The sequence below is a fragment of the Limulus polyphemus genome, unplaced genomic scaffold, assembly GCF_000517525.1.
Source record: "Limulus polyphemus unplaced genomic scaffold, Limulus_polyphemus-2.1.2 Scaffold5252, whole genome shotgun sequence".
In the NCBI taxonomy this organism is placed as follows: Eukaryota; Metazoa; Arthropoda; class Merostomata; order Xiphosura; family Limulidae; genus Limulus; species Limulus polyphemus.
This window is the reverse complement of record NW_013670862.1, coordinates 21643-45739: the sequence shown is the minus strand read 5'-3', so window position 1 is coordinate 45739 and position 24097 is coordinate 21643. Positions and strand designations below refer to the sequence as shown.

At 34.6% G+C, this 24097-nt stretch overlaps 1 protein-coding gene across 1 annotated transcript; it reads right to left on the bottom strand.

The window, feature by feature from the left end:
* Positions 1-5978: 5978 nt before the first annotated feature.
* On the bottom strand, positions 5979-17855 carry LOC106472332 (dual specificity tyrosine-phosphorylation-regulated kinase 1B-like). Its single transcript, XM_022400932.1, has 8 exons — positions 17608-17855; positions 13669-13857; positions 13064-13229; positions 12150-12436; positions 11270-11416; positions 11043-11183; positions 9620-9956; positions 5979-8309 (listed from the first exon to the last, which is right to left on the bottom strand). Exons 1-8 carry the CDS (start codon positions 17833-17835, stop codon positions 7459-7461), a joined length of 2346 nt encoding a protein of 781 aa, XP_022256640.1. The 5' UTR covers positions 17836-17855; the 3' UTR covers positions 5979-7458.
* Between the last annotated feature and the right edge of the window lie 6242 nt (positions 17856-24097).

Sequence of the window (24097 nt, the reverse complement as noted above, 5' to 3'; positions counted from 1 at the left end):
TGTGTATATATATATATATATATATATATATATATATACACACACACACACAACACTACCGTATATCTAGTAAAAGCTCGAGACTTCACGAACCTTCGAGAATATTACGTGTTACTAGCGTGACGTGACCCCGCTGTCGTAACAGTATGAATGGTCATGACATCAGAGCATATAAACAAATATTGCTTTAATAGCATCGTTGCCCGGGTTTTCGAAAAAAAACAACAACAACCCTACTCTCTGTGTTTCCCCGTTCCATATTTCGATAGGTAAAAAATAGTTTGTGAATTTATAAAAAATAAAAAAACAAACTTAGGTTTCATTTTTGAAAATAAACTACACACATGTTATAAATAAGGGCTTCCTTATGAACGATGTTTTTGTTTTTCCTTTACTGACAAGGATAAATAGGCCCTTATTGTTCTCTACTCTTGGGCATTCAACATAGAGTTGTCCATTTGAGAAACACAGCATTAAGTCAAAAAAAGGATACTTGCAAAAGAGAGACAAAAGAAACTGATTGCTCTTGCTGTAGTCTCTTCAGAGATAGCAGCTATATTTTTTACTGGAGGACGAACCGCTTTCCGGCTTCCAATATTTTACTTTATAATGTATCAAAAAAAGAAGAAAACACTTCCAGGTATCGAACCACCCGGAGAAAAAAAAAGTAGAATAAAATACATTCGCTGACTTGACTTTAATCTCATTGTACACAATAAGTATTATAATGTGAGCCTTATTCTTTTCACATAGTCTATTTTATGGTAGACAGCGTTTTATAGGCTAGGCCTATTTAACACACATTCTAATTCTGCATAAATTTCTTTTGTGTGTGAGGTTAAATATACGATTTATTAGTAGATGTATAATAATTAATCTATAACTAAATAGGCCTGTCTATTCTAATGCTAAAAAAAATACAATTTCCAAGTTCAACCCATCTTCCACCTCATGCAAGTACCAGTTACCCTGACTTGACTTTAATCTCATTTTACATAATTAGTATTATAATTTAAGCCTTACTCTTTTCACGTAGTCTATTTATGACAGACGGTATAATTTTATTTTATACGCTAGGCCTACTATTTGCTTTTTCACACACGACATATTCTAATTCTGCATGTGAGGTTAAATATATGATGTATTAGTAGATTTATAACTAAATAGGCCTATCTATTCTAAATGTTAATTCAAACTTACCAAAAAATGTGAAGTTAGCGTAGAATCACAACCACGTAAAACAAATAACTCACAGCGTGTTCATTTCATCATATAAATATATGAAATTACTCTAAACTGTAAATAATTATGCCTGTAATGAACATGTTAACTGGTTCGGTAGCAGACGATAGACGCGTATATCAATGAAAAATAGTCGTTAAAAGCTGTAATACTAGTATCCTAACGTATGGGCTAAGTTAAGCAACAGAGATTAGAAATGATTTCAAGCTCTTCACAACAAAATAACTCAACTTACGATTTAAAGGTGGTTTACAACACACACAAAATCATTTATGAAACTGTAATGGAGGAAATAGTGATTAATTTAACCCTTTCAAAACTAGTTTGGAACACATATTTAATAAATAAACTTAGTATTCCGAAAATTGTTTAATCTTAAAGTCTAAGTTCAAGGGAGGTCCAGTTCAAGCTACACTTTGATTAACGTGTGTTACTGGGTTATACTAGTTTCGGAGAATTCTACTTAGTAACTTTGAACACAATTTAAGTCCAAAGAGAGATAAGCTGGACCTATATCATAATGAAAAGTATCAAACATACAGTATGTTAGAACACATATTTATTCCAAAACAATCACGTAAGTTTTCTGAAGTTTCGCGTGTTCTACATGTAGTAGAGCATTTTTGTTAAACTAATGTTGAAAGGTCGTAAATATGTTCAAATAATTCTGCTCGAGTATAGTTTATATGTTTCAGCCTTCTTTTCTTGAGTTCGTCGCACGTGTTTCTATATGATCCCGTTTGTGTTAGTGGGAAGCCTATTCACACAAGCAATACCAAATACTTGAATTACGCACAGTTCAGTGTGCCCCCTAGTGGCTTAGTGCTAAATCTGCTGGCTTACAACGAAATAAACTGTGTTTTCAATTCCCGTGGTGGGTAGAACACAGATTGCCAATGGTGTAGCTTTGCGCTTAACAACAATCAATATGGTCCATTGGGAGACTAGCTTGGCTCGAGATTGTTTGTTGACCATTGGTCAAAGCAGGTAATCTAGGGAATAGCGGTATACCGCTCTATCAACAAGGAAGTTATATTGGTCTTTATTTAGGCTACGCGTGTTCTATCTTCATCCCCAACAGCCAGACGGTAATTAGGAAGCTGGCAAGCAAGTCTGAAAGACCCGTGTAAATAAAATGTTCTGTTTGACCCCTTGGGTGTGTGCTTCTTTCATCTGCACTCTGCTTTACATCAATGAACCTGAATACCACAAAACAAGTTATAAGCAGGGTAAAAATACAACAGTATGAAACGAAAAGCAACGTTCGCGTTAAGGCTAACTTGCTTGAAACGGAACATTTCGGGAGACAAAAGGAATTAGTAAAGTTGTCAAGAAATGGCGGCGAGGAAACATTATTAAGGAAGAATAGCAGTTACTAGAACAAGAAAGAAATGGAACTTTTTAGAAGTTCCGAATTAAGAGAATCCGCCGACTTTAAAAAAATGAAGGAAAAAAAAATCTGTAGAAAAATAATAGTGCAACGCCGCCGTAGGCCTTCACTTCTGAATTACAGAAAAACTTTATAGTAAAAGAAGAGTACAACGCCGCCGTAGGCCTTCACTTATGAATTACAGAAAAAATCTATAGTAAAATAATAATACAACGCTGCCGCAGGCCTTCACTTCTGAATTACAGAAAACAATCTATACTAAAATAATAGTACAACGCCGCCGTAGGCCTTCACTTCTGAATTACAGAAAAACTTTATAGTAAAAGAATAGTACAACGCCGCCGCAGGCCTTCACTTCTGAATTACGGAAAAAAAATCTATAGTAAAAGAATAATACAACGCCGCCGTAGGCCTTCACTTCTGAATTACAGAAAAACTTTATAGTAAAAGAAGAGTACAACGCCGCCGTAGGCCTTCACTTCTGAATTACAGAAAACAATCTATAGTAAAAGAATAGTACAACGTTGCTACCGCAGGCCTTTACTTTTAATTTACAAAAAATAAATTGTACATATTATGAATATGAAAATAAATAAGTGCACGTGACTTACTTCTGTCAGGTAGGGGATACTAAAATATTAAACTCCTACAGTGTAAATTATATCTAAATGAAAACACAAAAATTCTACTTATTCAGCATGTCCTACACTGTAAAGAAGTTAACGTTGTGAACATCGAATTATCCAAATTCAACCCGGATATTTTAATTACACTATATAAGTTTGATAATCAATCCCACCCGACGTTGAAAATCACGTGTCGTTGTAATCGTTTAGTTAAGATTTTACATTGAGTCTGTCACGTTAGGCTTACATTCAATATATCAAGTAAACACGTACCAGAACCTAAACTTTAATTTTATGGTAAAAATTTAACCACGCTTATTGTATTCACTGTGAGGACACAAACAGATAACATTGGCAGGCGATTTTCTTGTTGTTAAGTCAAAATGCCCGTGTTTGCTATGTTCGACACGAGGGTAAAACCCTCTCAAACTTCCCGTTCAGCCATGTAGAATGGGTGTACGTCTTCATTCGCGAATATTTTTCGGAACTTATTTTAAACCACCAAAAATTTACTTCCTTTAGTTTTCATTAATATCACGCAACCGTAAATCTAACTACAAACATAAAAAAACAAAAAACAATTGCTGAATATTTCAACCTATTAAAGTTTAACAATTCTCATATAAATAATAGCACATATCAATCAACCTAATGCAATAATTATTGCTAAAAAAAATAATTGTTTTATTTTTACCTTTCTAAAAGAGAATTAAAATAAACTTTTTTTTTCTTGAATTCAAGCACAAAGCTACATAATAGAGTATCTAAGCTGTGCCCACTCAGCAGGTATCGAATTCCAATATTTTTAGCGTTATAAGACATCAAACTTAAACTCTGAGTTACCGGTGGGCAAACATTTTCGTGAAAATTTGTTCGTACTACATTTCACAAAGCAATGTTGGTTTGGCGCACCAAAATGAAATTCAGTTTGAGGTTTAGGTACATTGACTCCTAATTTAAAACTATATGTGCAAAATTGCTTATAAATCAGTCACAAACACTTGACCATTACAGTTGACAGCACGTTATGTTAAAATAATTTTGGAACCTCTTTATGTAGTGACAGTACATGCCGCTACATCCCATGTTGGACATGCATATTTTGATAATTACCCTGCAGTTAGTTTTCATTGCAAAAGACTCTGTCATAATGCTTTCATGTTCAAAACACACCACTTCTTCCTGCAAGCTTTTCATAATGCTTTCATGTCCAAAACACACCACTTCTTCCTGCAAGCTTTTCATAATGCTTTCATGTTCAAAACACACCACTTCTTCCTGCAAGCTTTTCATAATGCTTTCATATCCAAAACACACCACTTCTTCCTGCAAGCTTTCCACAATGCTTTCATGTCCAAAACACACCACTTCTTCCTGCAAGCTGTCATAATTTAGTGTATGAAGACGAGTTTCACAGCACCTGTTTCTACAGTCTGGTCATAAAGAATTCAAAGACACTGCACCTGATGACTTGACCAGTATGTCTTCACATAAAATAGTATAAATAAAAGTTTCATACATTAGGTGCTTGAGGTATACCATAATTGAACTGGAAGCCTTACTTGGTGAATCTTAAGTTTTAATTTCGTTTCCATACGGACATTATTCTAATGCTGTACCGAAAAAAAGGTGGATGGATATTACCAGAATTCATGGATTTATTTTAGTGGTAACAGGGTGTGAACCACAGTCCAGCACACTGACCACTGGCCTATGCTCGGCCATATAAACATCACTAAAATCTTTCTCGACATGCTAATTTTGTGTGTGTGTATCTATTTGGAAACATGGGCTAAATATATACCTGTAATCCTGAGAGCACTTTTAATTTTTCTGTACCTTCTCTGAAAGCTACCAACTTTCAGAAATGATATAACAATACTGTACAAGAGTATTCTCTAAAATATTTAGCAGAAAATCTCTCAAATTCATGAGGCAATGGCTCTATCCTAATATTGACTGGGAATAATTTCCATCCTGTTACTTGGCCACAAATTTCAAGATCTGTTTTTGTAAGAACACAGCAATATCATTAGATGTAATTTACCCACCAACAAAGAAAGGTGATCACTGTTAAATTTACTTCATTCAGCTACTTGGTGACAGTTTTTAGTATTTCAAAACTAATTATTCTCAAATTTGAAGTTGTCACAAATCAATCCTTGTCTTTTACTGCCAAATGTCATTTATTGATTCTAGCATTACTTCATTAGAATTCCCACAGTTGGTCTGTACACCACTTTATTAATGGAAAGGAATCGGGAGACTAAAAGCATGTTTCTCAAGGTAAACCCACCAATTTAAGAACGAATCTTAGAAGCTTTCAAGGCAGTTTGAAAAAACAAGGAGGAGGTTATTGTCTGTTTGGAGTACGTTCTTTCATAAAACACTGCTGAATTTCCTTCCTTTCAATTATTATAATAAATGTTTTTTTATTTTGTTTGGCATATATTTTATTCATTTTCACAATCTTTCCTTCTTCGTATTTTATTGTCAATTAGTTATTAAATATAGGACGACATTACAAGTCCTGCCAATTTAAATTTCTTGCACTAATGCAGTATAAGAAGAAAAATTTAATGCTAAGTTAGAATTTTTTGTGTGTAAAATATAAAGTTTCTCATTTCTCAACGATAAAGATCTGAACTGCGACTGTTTTATTATACAAAAATGTTAAACATCATGGTCACTGACACAAAATAAAGAAACAAACAACAAACTTTAGTTTTAGACAATGTATTTACTTAACGATGAATACATCTGCACTACCTGCATGTGGGAAACGAGGGCCACAAACATTCACAGAATTAAAAGTTACATCTGGCCTGCTCACCAGGGCAAGAACAGATTAAAAATGTCACAGGCTAAAACTGTACTAAATAAAACGCAATTGTTTTGACATAAAAAAGCCTCAACAGGTGGGTTCAGGATAGGAACTAAAATACTTTGCCACTTCTAAAAATTTTCACTCTCAACATTGGCACAAAGAGGGAACAGAAATATTGGTTTCTCTCTTTTGTTTCCTTAGCTTTCAGCAAATGTGACCACACTGTAACAGTAAAAGCAGATTCAGAACTAATAGTAAAAATCGTAATTAAAAGATAAAAACACATAAGATAGTAGATTGCTGCTATAACTAAAGATAACTATCTGTGGATTAGGTTTGTTGGAACACTGCCACACAAACAAGCTTTACTAAGTCTGCAGAGGACGAAACCTTTGTCTTTTATCAGGACTGTGGAAGGTCTTAACAAAATAGTAACAGATAGGATGGTGTGGAATGGAACATAAGTTAACTGAATTGTGTGCTTAACCTTCTGATGATATCCTAACTTGACTGGTTTGCTACTTAGCAGAGTGATACCAATGACTAATTAAAATCTCCAAAAACCGATGTAACGATGCCGAGTGAAATTTGGCTGATTAACAAGGTGTCTGTGACAACAGATATATATACTTATTTATATATGTACATCTGAAATCAAAGGAAGGGAAAGGCTATTCACTCAGTTCAGTGAATCTAGATAGGACCTGACTGGAAGATAACCACACAAAACCTGTGGAGGAATATTTACAATTCTAGTTGCTGAAATCTAGGTGAATAAAGTTACATTCTCCGTCCTGCTTAGCTGAGGCTTGTGTGGCAGCTTTTTCCCACATGAGGAACAATAAATAGTAATCAATATATCAGTATGTTATATTTACAACAGTATTTCAGTCCTTTTACAGGCAGATTGATGCTGCCAAGAATGAGAATTCATCTAGATATTATTTTCAGTCAAAATCAAAACCCCATAAAACTTTAGAAACTGAAGACGAAAATATCATGTCACTAAATATTTAGTACTGTTCACACGAAGGAGAACTCGGAGACCAGATTCTGAGTACTAGTAATTGACTTGGTTTGGTTAAATGATAAAAAACAAACTAGATGAATAAATTGTATTTCGTATCTCTTAAGAACACCTTAAATTGCATTGTCTGTAACACATCAGTTGGTAGATCCACATGGAGGAAGTATTCCATGCTTGAGTACTGACATTAAATTTACTAAATGTTCACCATACAATCAGAATGGTCAGAGAGATCACAGTCAGGCTTTTTGTCTCTTGTCCAAACCACATCTAAACACTGTCTCACAGCAAATCAAGCACACCACTTTTACTTATTGGTAAAATTATTACTAAGCACAACTAGTTGTCAGTGACTTGGGACAGGTGACTGTTCCACACATACACCAACCATTGGAGATTCCTCACTCCCCGAGCTCTGTCTTGGAATCTCCGTCGATGATAGACTGGAAGGTTGTGTCGAGGGACCTGAGGAAGGGGTAACACCATAATGTGATAAGTTTGTCGACTGAAAGCCTGGTTGAGGTACCATTTGTCCTCTGTACACACCCCCCGACAGTGGTAGGACCTGATAGCTTCCTAGCTGCATGTTCACTGAACCGGTCTGTGTACAGTCTAAAGATGTGGGCACTGAGTGTGTAAACATATTGAAGTCCATGGGCACAATATCGGAAGACACAGCAGATGATGATGCATGGCTCCCTCTGGTGGAGGCAATGCTTAAGCTTGCTTGGGAATGGTAGGACTGAAGAGGGTCTAGCCCCATGACTACGTGTGATGTCGTGCCTTGCCCCTGTGACTGATGGGGAGTGGCATGGTGATGTCCTCGAAACCTGTGACTATGTCCATGAATGTGTGAATGTCCTGTACCACCATGACCACTTGATGAAGCACTAGAGTGTAAGTGCTGACCAATGGCAACAGACCCTGCTCCTGCAGCAGCTATTGTTGGTGCAGAAACTACTGTTACAGGTGGATTTCCTACAAGTCCAGAGGAAGATACCCAAGCAAGACCTTTTGGCAGTCCCAAACTGATGGGACTAACACAGTCCATGGCAGAGGCAACAGAAGCAATACTACCAAAGTGTACTGCAGCATGTGATCCAGAAGTCTGGGTGTAACTATGTTGAAGTTGTCCATGTACATGCTGATGAGTTGGATCCGAACGTGCTCGTCCACTGGTATGGTTTGCAGATGAACCTAAGAAAACACCAAATAATTATGTTTGTTGTCATCATACACTGAAAAATATAGATTAGTATCCAAATAAGACAGAAACTTCTAAAAAAAAAGTATTATAATACAACCAATAAAACCATCGTAGAGGCTGCAATGGGTGAAGGCACACATCTTACAAAAGACAATTTTTGACAAGGTTGTCTCTTGCATCTTTTGGGCCAGTGATAACAACTGAAGAAATGCTTCTTGTTTTTTAATGAACAAATAAAGATAATTCAGATGGTAAACAAATTTGTTATACATGCATAAGACACTAATATGGTATTCACTTAATAAGCTGAGTTTGAACCTAGATTCAATTCTGATTTCAAGAAAGTCACAGATTATTTGGTCTTATTAAGCTACAAGAATGTTTACTGACGTACGGTTTCAGTAAGTAGAAGTGGTTCATATATTTAAAATCATTTCTTTGTTGTCATTAGTAGGCTTTATACAAAGGTAAATAACTGATGACAAAAATGTCCAACATTAATTGTTGGCAACATCACTTATATATACAAACAGATAAGTTCAAAAAACCAATTAAAGACAGAAACAAGAAACACAGTACTTTTGAAAGGTATCTTGTCTCCATCAGGGGAAAATGAACAAATATCTTAAACTAAATTCTTAGACAGAGATTTTGGACTTGATATTATGCACTTTCTTATGATACTTTTTGCCCCCACTTTCCAAAATATATATATTATGCCTTATTGTAATAATAACTCCACCCTGAAAAGTGTCATGTTTCACAACTAACTGTCAAGAACTTAACCTTCTTTCTTCACCAAACAGTTTCAAATTGTTCCACAGGAAGGTCTACATAATAAACTTGCTCAGTGTTATGAAAGGCTAAGAAAGCCTCTGTACACAAAACAATGTACACTTAGACTGAGGTAAAAACAACAAAAAACAATATTTTCCTTATCACCCACATTCCACTCAAAGATAAAAATCCTATTACTTGCAATGATCTTAATTAATTCTCTATAAACACTTTCTACCAGGATACTGAGTTCAGTGGTTAATTTTTGTCTTCTTTCGACTATTTCAAGCCAGAAAATGTGGGACCCCTGTTTAAGGTGTATATTAATAATGTGTAAATAAACATCTTATACTAACACTACTTACTCTAACTGACAAAAAAAGAGGGCTTCTATTACAATATAATTGCTATTTATGTTCAAAAAATTATAAAAAGGGTGGAAATTCATAGATTCTGATGATTTGAAACATATTTTTTAATCTATTTTAACTAAGAAATCAATGGATGTATAAAAGAAACCCACTAGAACTTCTGGAACTGGATCCCGATCCACCTCCTCCTGTTCCTGCAGGTCCAAATCCAGGACTATTTCTTGTGACCTGATCCATGACAGGACACGAGTTACTGCCATGAGATGTGTTGGTGCTTTCATCTGTTGTTCGTTTGAAGAAACTATGCTGAAGACACTGATAAGGAGTGATGCGTGTCTTTGGGTCATATTCCAACATTTGTAAGACTAGGTCCTTAAATTTTAAATAGTCAGGAGTCGTATGACCGGGTTCACCAAGTCTTCGACTTCCAGGTCCACCAGTTTCACAGCCCAAAATGTCATGTAACTTTCTTGATCCTGGAGCCTTGTACTTGGTAAATAAATAGTTTATTGGGATTTATTTCTTAATGAAATATTAAAACAAATACAAGAAAAATTTATGCTGTATGGAACTTGTCAGTTTTAGTATAAATGGAGATAGTAAGCCTGTTACAATAAACTGCTGTATGTAAATGATTTTCAAGCATCGCTTGATATTTAGTTTCGGACAGTAATCTTCATACCTTAGGGGCCAAAATTATAACACAACGAGCCTGAAAGCTATCCATCAGTTAGACTAGCTAAATTCATTAAATTTTTTGTTTTATGGTCACAAATAGTTTAAATTGTGAGGTGAGGCAATAAAAGAATGCTTCGCAAAAACCTTCAGACTTTTATTCTTGGTTTAAAAGTATCAAAATTTAATTAATGAATACTCATTTCTGGACTATTAGCTAAAGTCCACAGAGAATGGAACACACACATTTTACTTTCTGTCTACTGGGACAGGTAGAGGGTTTATTACTCCTCACTTACAGAAAACAATAAAGTATAGCCAACTGTTACATGATGTCGAGAACAAGATCTCGGTTATTTGGTGGTAAATACATGATTGTGCTGAAGTGAACAAGCAAGACAGTTTTATATTAAAGGTCTGCTTTTCTACTAGTAAATTTAGATCTCACTCGTATGTAAAAAACAAACAACAACAACAATAAGCCAGCCGTAACTTTCCAACACTTTCAACGTTTAAATCTCTAAATAAATTAATTTTGGCTGAGATTTTATAAACACTTAAGATATATATAAGAAACGCAGGTAGTTTATTTAAAACAAAATGGAATGTAAGTAAAAGATTAAGAATCAAGGCCGGGATCCTGGGATTTAGTAACAGCATTAAGACTGGAACTCTGTGTGCGTGTGTATACATACATGCATAAAATCCTTACAACAAAATCATTCGTATCATTTTAGGAGTTCCATAGTACCGTATTAGGTTTCATTATTCAGTAGTACCTTACTACAGCGATGCATAAATACCCGTCTATAACTGAAATTCTCAGTTGATTTAAGAATTAATAATATTTTAAATTATTCAATGACAGGTTGCACACAAACGTATATGAACTTAACTTACTTTTTTCAAATCTTTAGTCTTCTTTAGAACATAAGTCCCATCTGGAAGTTTGTCAAAGTATTTACGTGCCTTATGGGCTAGTTCAAGCATATTCGTTGGAGGTATTCCAAGTACTTCTACAATTTTGTTCATCTGATCAACCTGTAAAATATAAAGGACTAGTGGTAAAGGCATCATTCTTTTAATATGATTACTACCAAAAACAGAAACTTGGATTATTAACTCACCTCATTGGCTCCACTAAACAAGGGCTCTCCTGTATGCATCTCTACTAAGATGCACCCGAGACTCCACATGTCAATGGCCATATCATAAGGTATACCCAAGAGGACTTCTGGTGAACGGTAAAATCTACTTTGGATATACTGGTATATCTGGAGAAAGAGATTCATTCACAAATTTAACACTGCTATATCTTCTTGTTGTAACTATATGTTATTATTTTTTGTCTAACAAGATATCTGACTGTATGATGTTCACACACTCAATGACAATACACAACTAAGTTTACTAAAGCCAACCTTAAAGCCTGATATGATCTATTGTTTAACCAATATAAATAAACTGGAAAAAAAATTGCAACTGAAATCCACTTAACATTAAGTTTAAAAAACAGAAGAATGAATGAAGAAGAAAAGCAGTTTTTTTACGGTATTTCTTGTTAACAGACATACATACACATATTAAAGAACTCCATAAGTTGTTCTTATCCCTACTTTATCTTATATAGTAGTGTAATGATTTATGCTAATTATGTTTTTAATTTAAAACTAATTGTATACACTAATCACAGCTGAAGTTGTGCTTTACAGTAAACACTTCACCCATGCTTGTTAGTTTTGAAACTCGTTATTTTACACCATCACTGGGAGTTATTATCATTATTACTATTCTATTACTTTTATGCATCTTAAGCTCCCTCTACAATTGCATTACAATAGCTGCTGGAACACTTTCTTGACTGTAAATTAGTTTTACTGGAATCTGTGTGTTAGTAATTCTCTGAGGCCTAAAAATACAACAAAACTATGAGCATTAGTAAACATATAAAAATATAAGTCTGTAGGCTTAGCTCTCATTGAGCTTGTAAAATTCTAAAGATCCTACTCTTTGTCCTAGTTGACACGAGCTGCCAAAATCCACTATCTTGATGGCACTACGTTTAGGATTACACAACAGGATGTTTTCTGGCTTCAGATCACAATGAATAATGTTGATATCGGTATTGGACAGAAACACCAGAGCCGTACACATCTGTTGGGCAAACTTGCGAGTGAGATTAAGTGATACTCCACGAAAAGTTGTGTTTCGCAATAGGTCGTAGAGGTTGTAAGAGAGTAATTCAAAAACCAGACAGAGATGATTCCGCCACATGAAGTTGCCTTTGAGTTTTACTACACAAGGGAAAAACCTTCGCCATCAGTTTACAAGAAAATAGAACTGGAATATCTTGTCATAATTAAAATTCTGAATGGATTAGAAAACCAACAGGATATTATATCAATAATTTAGATTACACAATAACTTGTAATATAACGAAAAATTAACTAAGAAACTACAAACGATAGAAACACAGCCTACTACAACTCTGTAAAAAACACTTCATGTTCAAGTCATTTAAGCAGGACCACGTCACAAGAATAAAAATTGTTGACTCGGTAATTTTCCAAATATCAGTCAACAGCTTAAACCACGAAGTTGTGTCAATTATTCGAAAGTGCTCTCAAGTTTTGGGTCTCGTTTTGAAAATATAGCTTAAACTATTACCATTTCTGTCTAGCTTCATCAAAACTTTACTGATATGATTTTTAGGTTATTTGATTACCGAGTTTTGAAAACCTTTAAATTTATAATAATAATAATAAGAGATGTTAAGTCCTTTACAAGGTTGTAATACTTTCTGGTTGACTAAAATCTATTTTTTCTCTTGTTTATACTACTTTATTAGTTAAATAATGGAATTCAAAAGGATAACATTTAAGACTTGACATAAGTAAAAATTATGTTTAATACACTTTTACCTATTTTATCTTTTCCCATTTGGCAGTACCCATCCTTGCCTTTATAACTGTTCATTAGTTCTAAGAGTTTGACTTCGATCTGAGCTTGGTTCAGAAACGGTTTCTTGTTTTTGATAATTTTAATTGCAACATGGCACTGATCCTCATGATCATATGCTTTTACCACCTGTAAAAAAGAATACAAGTTTCAGTATGATACGAGACACTGAAAAGGTAGTGAATATTAATACCATTACACACACTTTATATCAAATAGTATTTAACAACAGCGGACCAGAATAAAATGTTTATCTACATAAACATACTGTTTTACTTATATTTTATGCACATTTTGAAACTATCCCATAGTTGCAAGGATGGAAAAGGGTAAACAATTTGCAATTTTTCAAATATTTTTTATTTTAAGAGTCATCGGACGACGTTTTGAGCTAGCAATCTTCGTCAGATTGTACAGCTTACAAAGGGCACCAGCTTGAAACATCATCTTCTTAAAATAAAAATATAAAAGAAAGTTGGACCCATTCTTTAATTTCCGATATCTTTGTCACCTACTTGGTTAACATTTTACAAGAATGGTAAATTTCAATCACACAAGTGAAACTAACCTGACCAAACGAGCCTTTTCCGATGAGAGAATCAATTTCATATCGATCAATGAACTTTTCTCCATGTCTGATGATATAATCATGATTATCATCATCATATCCATCATTATACAGCTTACGTTCTTTTTTGTGGCTAGAATCGTCTCCCTGTGTTTGTTGTGCTCGCCGCTTTTTCTTAGCGTAGTAAACCTTCAAAAAATACAATTACATCAACATTAAGGATATAAAACATATGTTTCCTTGCATAAAAGTAAACATTTTGTTGGTATAGTATATATTTTTTAACTTACTTTTAGACAATGTCTGTGTTAGGCGATCTCTTAGATCATAGCTTTGTACAGATTTTCTCTGGAAAACAATTGGACCTTATTACCGAGATGTTTTTCTGGTTCACTTAAAATAGAGTAGTGTTAACATATAACGTGTCAAGAGATTTCTTCCGAGTCGAAGTAAAGCACGAGGAGAGGACGGTAAGTCGCTATAAATCACTCACTCTAGAATTCCCGTTTTAAAAGACACGAATAGTTATGTGTTAAATGTTGAATGGTATTAACAAATATGAAATAAGAATAGAATAATGCATGGAATTTATTTCTAGTTCTATGCTCTATGATCACAAATCTAAGGACCAAAATTAATTCCTCTGAAAATAACACAGAGAAACAAAAAAATTGGATATTTTCAGAATGGTCCTTCTCCTTTCATGAGATGCCAATATCAAAACTCTGTCCTAGCACAACTACATCAACACTCAAAAAATTCAGCAGGAATATCAAATTTATGGTTCATTTAAAGTTATAATTAAAATTAAAAGTTACTTCTAGACTTGTCTCCAATTTCTAGCAAGGAGCTTGAAGCACATTCAAAGTTCATAAACAAGTTCTCCATATGCATATTTCATCCACACAAATAGAAGGCCTTTCACTTGTTTATTACCCTAACAAATGGTGATTAAGGTCATGTAAACATCAAGTTTCAGAATTTTCAAACACGAATTTAGTAAAGAAATGAAATTTTAACTTCTAACAATAAAATTAATGTTAATTTAACCATAAAATTTAAAACTAAACTATTTTAAATTCTGCAATACAGACATATCTTTAGCATAACCATGGCCCCAAAATGTGCAACACATTTTTGTTGTAAAAGGCCACAAATCAGAACCCTCCAGATTTGGAATTTGAACATTCTAGCCACCAGGTCATTCCTGGCCCATTAGCAGATGATGATTTTACAAGATAAAACTTCTTCACTGGAAATGGACAGGTTTTATTAAAGTACCAAACTTTTCCAACAGATGGAACTATTTGACAAAAACTGCTTGAATCATGATTAGTATGATAACTATCTATGTACATAATTCATAAATACATAACTCATGTCATAGTTGAAGCAGCTATTAACCCTTCCATAACTAGTTTAGAATATATTTTTGTATATTGAGGTAATTTTTGTACAGGTTTTCTGCGTGTAGTATTGACATTCTTGTTAACAGATGAAAAAAGGTAATAAACATATGTTATTCCTTTTACAAAGGTAAAGGTTAACTACTGCAACCTCCGTTCTTAGGTCTGCAGCTAGTATGTGTGGACTTATGGGATACATCATTAAGGCTTTTACATAACTAAAAAGTGGGGTATTCACACGTGTCTCTCTCTTGTTTTTTGTATCCTTTGTTTATAAGTTAACCAGTTCAGTTTCAAACAAACTTATGAACAAAGATTTTGATTTAATTGTTCCCCAATGTTCCTCATTGTGCTTCTTTTGTTGTTTGTTTGCTCTACATTTCCAGAATCTGCATTTTGAACAGAATTTAAAACTTATCTATCAGCAAACACTGCATCTATATAACATTTGTTTGTTTTGTTTTTGAATTTCGTGCAAAGCTACATGAGGGCTATCTGTGCTAGCCGTCCCTAATTTAGCAGTGTAACACTAGAGGGAAGGCAGCTAGTCATCACCACCCACCGCCAACTTTTGGGCTACTCTTTTACCAACGAATAGTGGGATTGACCATCACATTATAACGCCCCCACGGCTGAAAGGGCGAGCATGTTTGGTGTGACAGGGAATCGAACCCGCGACCCTCTGATTTCGAGTCGAGTGCCTTAACCACCTGGCCATGCCGGGCTCTATATAACATACTCACAGGACTTGCATTCATTTATCAAGTCTTCAACAGCATTAAGTTTGGCTCACTGTATCATGTTCTACAATCTACAGTATACATTTTCAAAATGTCTTGAATATTTTATAGATGTGATACTTTCTTATAAATGATTCTATGAATTGGCATTTTTTATAATCCCACAATATTTGTATGTAGGAACCATTAGAGATAATAACACAAATACACCTCTTTAAAGTTCACAAGACAAAGGATTTGAAATGAATTTCATTCTTCACACAAACATAGTACACATAACTATCCTTACATTTATCAAAGTTTTATATTATTTAATCATAGCCAGGAGAGTGTGGGGACAGACACAGGGCCAAAGTGGTACAGTTTTCTAGCTGTTGGCATATGCAATCTTTACATGCCCGAGTAAAATAATTAATACCTATTTATGACCTTTTTGGAAAATTACGTGAATATACTTGACTAGGTATATTGTAAACTACTTATGGAAGGGTGAAATACATGACATACAGTTTAATACAATGCTTATGACTAATAACCCTTTGATCAACCGTCACAATTTAAAGAAAATTGAACAGAGATCTACATGAATATTCACTTGAGATTGTAACTAAAATGTGTTTCCTTTTACGAAAAGTAGCAAGTTTGCATAAACCATCAACATGTAAAATATTAATATATCAAAAAACAAGTACACTACTACTGTTTTAAGATATCACTATTCCATAGCTTCAAAATCTTTATGACTAAATGGCAAGAATATCAATATGAACTCATATGAAATGAGGAGATGAGCCATCATTTATCTCCTGTTATAAAATTTGGTGCCAAGTGACAGAGATCATATTTGAAATAATTTATAATACCTTGTATGTACTTCTAAAGTATCTATTATAAAATACAGGGCCCAGTCACACAGCATATTTTATTTTCTCTTTGGTAGATCTAAGCACATCTTAAGTTGATAATTTGACTCGTATTCACTGCTTAATACACAAATAGGCGGGGAAAAAATGATAACTTGGAGGGCCAAAAATAGAGGCATATACTAATGAATGAAAGAAGTATGGTATTATGTAGACTCCACCACCCACCCACAGATTTCCAGGACTGCAATACTTTCAACCTGTACAAGCAAGTAAGCGCATCGTGTAGCAAACACAGCACGTGACATATTATCATTAATTTTTATCTTTAGTCCTTCCGGTCTGGAATTCGTCTGCCAATTCATCTGAGCCAATGTACGAGCAAGGCCGTGTAAACAATTAAAATTAGAAGGCAAGGGAGTGGCTCCCTCTCGCGAAATATTACCGACTGTTCAAAAAAGAAAGAAAGAAAAAAAAGAGAGTTATAAATATATATATATATTGCTGTGGTAAATGATTTAAACATAGAATCTGCTTAACCGTTTTAATAATATTTTACATTCTCTCTCTCTACGATCATACCCAGGTTAACTAAGATAAGGAACAATCGTGTCAACGTTTATTTCATTCTGAATTTGGTGCGAGGATGAAAAAAAGTTGCATACGTGAGTCAAACAGACTTTCGGGGAAGTTTGTAAATGAACGCCCACCGTTTCCATGGCATTACACTCAAATTCCGTTTAAAGCTTGATCAATTTAAAGATTTCCCATAGAGGGCGTGGCAGGAAACAAATATCAATTGACTTTAATAACTCGGAGGACTCAAACCCATGCGGCGATTACGATTAAACAAAATAAATAACTTAAAACACAGCGTTCAGTATGAATTTATAATTTCTATTCCGTGAATAAACTAGAAAAACAACTTACCTCATTTATATGCTTATAAGTTTTAATGAGATCGACGCTAAGTTTTCTCAAGGGAGCTGTGCTCGGGTCTCTGTTTTTATAGGGAATTCGGGACTGTAAGGTGACCAGTTCATTCTGTCCCGAACTCTGAGTCCCTGTTCCCATGGCAGCTAGCTGATCTTGGGTGACTAGTCGCCCGTACATTGAGGAATGTGCTTTGGACTGATCTCCTAAAATAACCAAATACATTCTAAGTTAACTAAACTGAATATTACCTAGAAGTTACACGTTAATAAAAATTATCACTATAATCATAAACCTACTATTTAAACATTTCGAAATAAATTTGTTCTAAAGATTAATTTTTTACTCGTTTTTCTCATTTCGAGAGTTTCATTTACGTGACTACTTTGCTTATAATACATCAAACCTTTACTTCAAACGAAACAGAAAAAAAATATAAACTGCCGTATAAAAAAAGTCTTTGTTTCGTCAGTGAGGCATCGTTTCTTCTTTGTAACCGTGACGTAAAATTTGAGATACATATTAAAAGTTAGAACATTTTGGATTCCACTGAGTGCGGATGCTTATACGACTATCACATTCAATAAAGTTCCAACATGTTGAGCTTTAAAAAAAAATGCTGTAATTTATTAATAAATGCGACACCAAATTATTCTATAATGTGCTTGTAGTAAACAACACGCGTAAAGTTCTGAACACTTGAAGTTCCTGAAGACAAACCTCAACTGAAGAAAGCTTTATTTGTTTTTGAATTTCAAGCAAAGCTATTCGAGGGCTATCTGCGCTTAGCCGTCACTAATTAAGAAGTGTTAAACTAGAGGGAAGGCACTTAGTCAAAACTATCCACTGTCAGTTAGTTCTTGGGCTACTCTTTATGAACGAATAGTGGGCTCGAACGTCACCTTATAACGCCTCCAAGACTGAAAGAGCGAGCATGTTTAGGGGTGGGATTCGAACCTACGACCCTCAGATGCCCTAACCACCGGGTCGTGAAGAAGGCTGCCATTCTGATTGAATTCTACGCCAGAATTAGGTTTTCCTTACTTATGACTACTGATATTGTAAGTAATATTAAGGTAACAATTTAACACATATTGTCGCGGTTGTGGCACGTGAAGATGAAGAATAGAACAGTGTCGTCCTGGGCGGAAGTTTTAAAATGGTGAAATTGTGATATAAATTATATCTCCCTCTTTTTTTTTAAATAAATAATCGAGAAACCCCATTAAAGGCCCTACTTCACAGTGTTGATTAAACCTAATCTTACATACGCTGTTCCTGAAATTAGAATTGGTTTGAGAATATCATTATCGATGAAAATACTCTTACAATACAAATCTTAGTAGTACGACAGGAACACTAATTAAAACTAAAAGTATGCTGTGGTAGGATCACGAATTTTAAACTATTACAAGTGTAAATTAAATTTATAACTAACTACGTTAGTACAGTTTCACTGCAGTACTCGGACGTAATTTGGGAGGTAGGTAATGAATTAAAAATGTTGTTGATTTTGCACGTCAGGTCATAACTTAATTTTTTAACCCTTGGGTTACACTAAAAGTGGTTTAACGTCTCCATGTAAGTTCTCTGTACAAAAAAATGTTGGTACTCCACCATTAACGGTAGATTACTTAGAACGAAACAGTTAAAAGTTTCCGCCGTAATACAAGAGCACCAATAAAATACATCAATATTCACGCTGACAAACTTCTGACGTTGATAGCACTTCAGATCTGATTTATAAACGTACTCGGTAATTCATTTTATCATTTAATAAATGTATTTCGGTTCCCTACGTAACGATTGTATGGCTTTTATTAACAGGATTACTTCTTCCAGTAACTCGGCTCCGAGGTCAAACAAAAAGCCCACCAGAGCATCACAAACAGAACTCCCCGTCTACTTTCAGACACCACACGTTTTTTTTTTTTTTTCATAATCAGAAACACATTTTCTCAGCCATGAACTTTATTTATTAGGAAGGAAACTGGCACGCGGGCTGATGAAAACTTCACAGCTGACAGAACAATAATGTGGGTGAAAAATATCGGAGGTTTAAACGAAAGCCCCAAGACAAGGGTTTCAACAGAAGCAGAAAACGTCTACATATATCTTATGTCAGTCGTTAGCGTTCGTTCGGGCATGCAGGAAGCATTAATATGGAGATTTTTCAGTTCCACGGAGCCGAAAGAATCCAAAGTTATCACAACAATTTTTTACACTCAAGTATCATCTCCGCTACAAATATCAAAATGAAACTTTTCCACTAGTGAAAGGCAAGAAGAAAATGGTGTTAGTTCGAAACTCGTGGATCAACTACAAATGGAACTACGATAAAACGGTCCAATGAACATTTTCTTTCGTACAATACACCAACCACTGGTAAAATAATAATTGCGGCAAGTCAATGGATTTAAAACGCTCAAATCATTGGTTTGATTCCTCCTTGGCTTTGCTATGAGAAACACACAATTCTGACGATTTGTTGATCGTACAACATTCACCTTTATTAGGGGGGGGGGGTTAGTTATTTACAGTAGACGGTGCCGTTCGTTCTGATTGCTCAGCGGATTATAACGCTAACATTTACGGTTCGATCCCCGTAGTAGAAACAGTGCACTAAAACAAACAAATTGAAATTATCGCATTTTTTATTGTTGTTTACTACTGTTTAACGTAAGTTATAATTTGAACACTTCTATATATATATATATAGGAATAATAAGAATGTCCTGTTAAAGAAGACCATTTAATAATGATACTTATATATTTTTTTGGGGAGGGGGGGGTCGTGTCAGAACTTATAGGAAAGCAACCAACACGTCTTTGAAAAAAAAAAACAAAAAAAAACCGTAAAATCTTCGTGTATGTTACAATATTCCAAAAGTAATTACTGTCCATGAGTTTTTAACGTGCCTGCTGTAGGCTTAACAACAAACATCTTTCTCTTAGCGTTCATATTAAATCTAAATTTTAGTACGTTATCTGGAATAGGTAAAGTGGGCGTGTATATAACGTATACTGGAGGGATTTAGACACTTTGGAGATGAAGTTATTTAAGCCAACGACTCTTGCGGCTTCATCAGGTCTAGTAAGAGAACTTCTGAAATAAAAAGAGTTCTGCTATTATCTGGAGAGTAAGGATCGTTTTTCTTTATAATTTTATTGCCAAAATTCCCCTTTCCAATTTTTAATCTACGGACTTTTCAGACACTTATAAAGAAGCGTTTAATGTTGAATAATTTTGACTGATTATCAAGGATGTTTTCTCGCACTTTGGGGCCCGTGGGGTGCGTTGTAAAAACGAGTTAGCGGTGCACGGTGTTCAGTAGCTGTCTTTCCTCCAGTCTATCACTTCAAAAATAGCTTTACACAAACTACAAAAAACATGTTTTTCAGTTCCAGTGAAGAGTAAGAAAACACTTGGTTTTGAGAATATAATTTATAATTTTGAATTTAAACAGTTTATATTAATTTTTACGACAACCGTTCTTCATCAGCACACTAGTTATCCAACAATGCCCCCCAAACGCTCATTTTTATAGTACTTACAAACAAAGTTCATGTTTTTATCTGGAAGCATCACTGTACTTAACATCCAAAAACGCTCATTTTTATAGTACTTACAAACAAAGTTCATGTTTTTATCTGGAAGCATCACTGTACTTAACATCCAAAAACGCTCATTTTTATAGTACTTACAAACAAAGTTCATGTTTTTATCTGGAAGCATCACTGTACTTAACATCCAAAAACGCTCATTTTTATAGTACTTACAAACAAAGTTCATGCTTTTATCTGGAAGCATCACTGTACTTAACATCCAAAAACGCTCATTTTTATAGTACTTATAAACAAAGTTCATGTTTTTATCTGGAAGCATCACTGTACTTAACACCTTTGTTACGACAGCCATTTTTCAAACGATTTTACGAGATATTCCAAGGATATAACGACAGAGGGTTCAATGTAGTTTACTATAAATGTGGTCAGTGAAACAAATCCTTTCAATATCTAATGGTGTTTGTTCATGTTGCGATGTTTTTAAATGGCACGCCTGCAAAACAAATTATGGTTCCAAACGTTATCGTAACTGATATATAATCGTCATATTATAGTATAACCCAAGTGTTTAAAATGAGACGTTTTATTTGTTTGTAGTTAAGCACAAAGCTACACAACGGGTATCGAAACCCGGATTCTCGCGTTGTAAGTCCGCAGACGTATCGCCGTGCCACTGGGTGGCAAGGACATTAATTACCAGATTTCTTTCACCTAGTTATACATGTTGTTTCATGAACAAAAAGTTGTAAAATTAAAGTTAGTACAAATATAATAACAATAACAGAGGAAAACAATTATTTCAATAGCTTCTCGTCCACGACTGTCATTTAATTCTTGATGAGTTTTTTTAATGTTCGTTCTTAAGCACAAAGCTACGCAGTGGGATGTGTTCTACTCATCGCAGGTATCGAAACTAGAATTTTGAGATTGTAAACCTTCAGAAACATTCGTTTTCAATTGTTAATATTGATCATCTTTGGTGGGTATTCAGGGGGTTCTTTTAAATATTTGTCTTTCATAACGCACTATTATATACACACGTGAGCAAAAATAATAAAAACGTGTTTTGGAAAACAAGGTTATCATTTATCTAAAGTAACAAATATCGTGTCAAAGTTTAATTTGCTCACACATTTTCCTGACAATATAATTTATCCCTTATTGTTTTAATGAAATCCTGATGGTGACATTTTGGCATGTTCTACGTTTACACAGTACTTGTACTTCTTACCACGTGCTTCTTTGTTGTTAAGTACACAAAATTGTACAATGGATTATCCGTGCTGTGCCCCTCGCGGGTATCTAAACCCGGTTTTTAGCGTTATAAGCCTTCAGACTTACCGCTGAGCCAGTGGAGGATATCAGGTAGTCAGGTGAATCTCTTTAATTAAATTTTCAATGTCTCATGTTTACCAACCGCTGTTCTGAAAGGTGAATTTTGTATGTTTAAGTTCAAACCTTTCAACAGTGGGACGATGTTTTAATGTATTTTACTTGCAGTTAGATACCTGTGGCGTAGCCAGCATCAAATATATGTGGATGCATACACGAGAAATATTGGTGGGAGGTCTTGGGGGTCAAGTCGTTATAACCTGTGATATGTTGAAATACAATTTGAATGAACGAATGGGAAGACATTACTTTTATATTTCTTTATATTTTATGTTTACACATTAAACATATATTACACATCGTTAAAACGACGAGGATGTTTGAGCATACAAGCAAACATGGTAGCTACAGCACTGGATACTACACTCCATACTGTTGAGGTTAGGATGCCGGATAAGGTCTACTAGTACTACTGACGCTAAAAAAAAAGGCTTAGTCAATCCTGTGATATATAACAATTTCAAGAGGAACCATCTGTTGTCAGTAACCTTGATATATATATATGCGAGGATCCAACCCTGTTTGAAGATGTAGAATAAATCCTGTTAATCTGTCACCGTTAGAGCTGTTAATGTTTTATTATTTACATTTGTTTCAACTCACTTTTCAGGGTTATAATTGGTTTTAACCTCTTGGAAAACAAAGAATAAATATGGAAGTTTAACAATATTAGGACTTAATTACGTTTTGATCTACATAGTGAAGGGTTTACTATCTAATTTAAAAGTGTAGGCCGATTTAAAACAAATATTCTCCTTCTCGCCACAATTTGATACAGATTACTGTAGGAAGTCACGTCTTTTTGAAAGCACGTTAAGTAGTGGTAACCAATGCCTCAACTTCTGGACTGAGTTGTGCTAAAAATACAACTGAAACTATGTAAATTTACCGCTTCAAATAAGGTTCCATTTTTTAGACTTTTGCTTCAGCCTCGTAATGAGATTATACCAACAAGAAGTCTTATGTCCAAAGAGAGAGACCCTCACGTAAATCAAGTGTTAGTCGCTTCACTAGAGACTCACGTAAATCAAGTGTTAGTAGCTTCACTAGACTCACGTAAATCAAGTGTTAGTCGCTTCACTAGACTCACGTAAATCAAGTGTTAGTCGCTTCACTAGACTCACGTAAATCAAGTGTTAGTCGCTTCACTAGAGACTCACGTAAATCAAGTGTTAGTCGCTTTACTAGATTCATGTAAATCAAGTGTTAGTCGCTTCACTAGACTCACGTAAATTAAGTGTTAGTCGCTTCACTAGACTCACGTAAATCAAGTGTTAGTAGCTTCACTAGACTCACGTAAATCAAGTGTTAGTAGCTTCACTAGAGACTCGCGTAAATCAAGTGTTAGTCGCTTCACTAGAGACTCACGTAAATCAAGTGTTAGTTGCTTTACTAGAGACTCACGTAAATCAAGTGTTAGTCGCTTCACTAGACTCACGTAAATCAAGTGTTAGTCGCTTCACTAGAGACTCACGTAAATCAAGTGTTAGTCGCTTTACTAGATTCATGTAAATCAAGTTAGTCGTTT

Bases quoted from the DNA above. Each gene is read 5' to 3' on its own strand.
- LOC106472332 (XM_022400932.1), bottom strand. From the start codon at position 17,835: ATGTATTTGGTTATTTTAGGAGATCAGTCCAAAGCACATTCCTCAATG. The intron at 13,858-17,607 runs GTAAGTTGTTTT...TATTTTTTGAAG, and splicing joins CTTATAAGCATATAAATGAG to GTTTACTACGCTAAGAAAAA. The intron at 13,230-13,668 runs GTTAGTTTCACT...TCTTTTTTACAG, and splicing joins GAAAAGGCTCGTTTGGTCAG to GTGGTAAAAGCATATGATCA.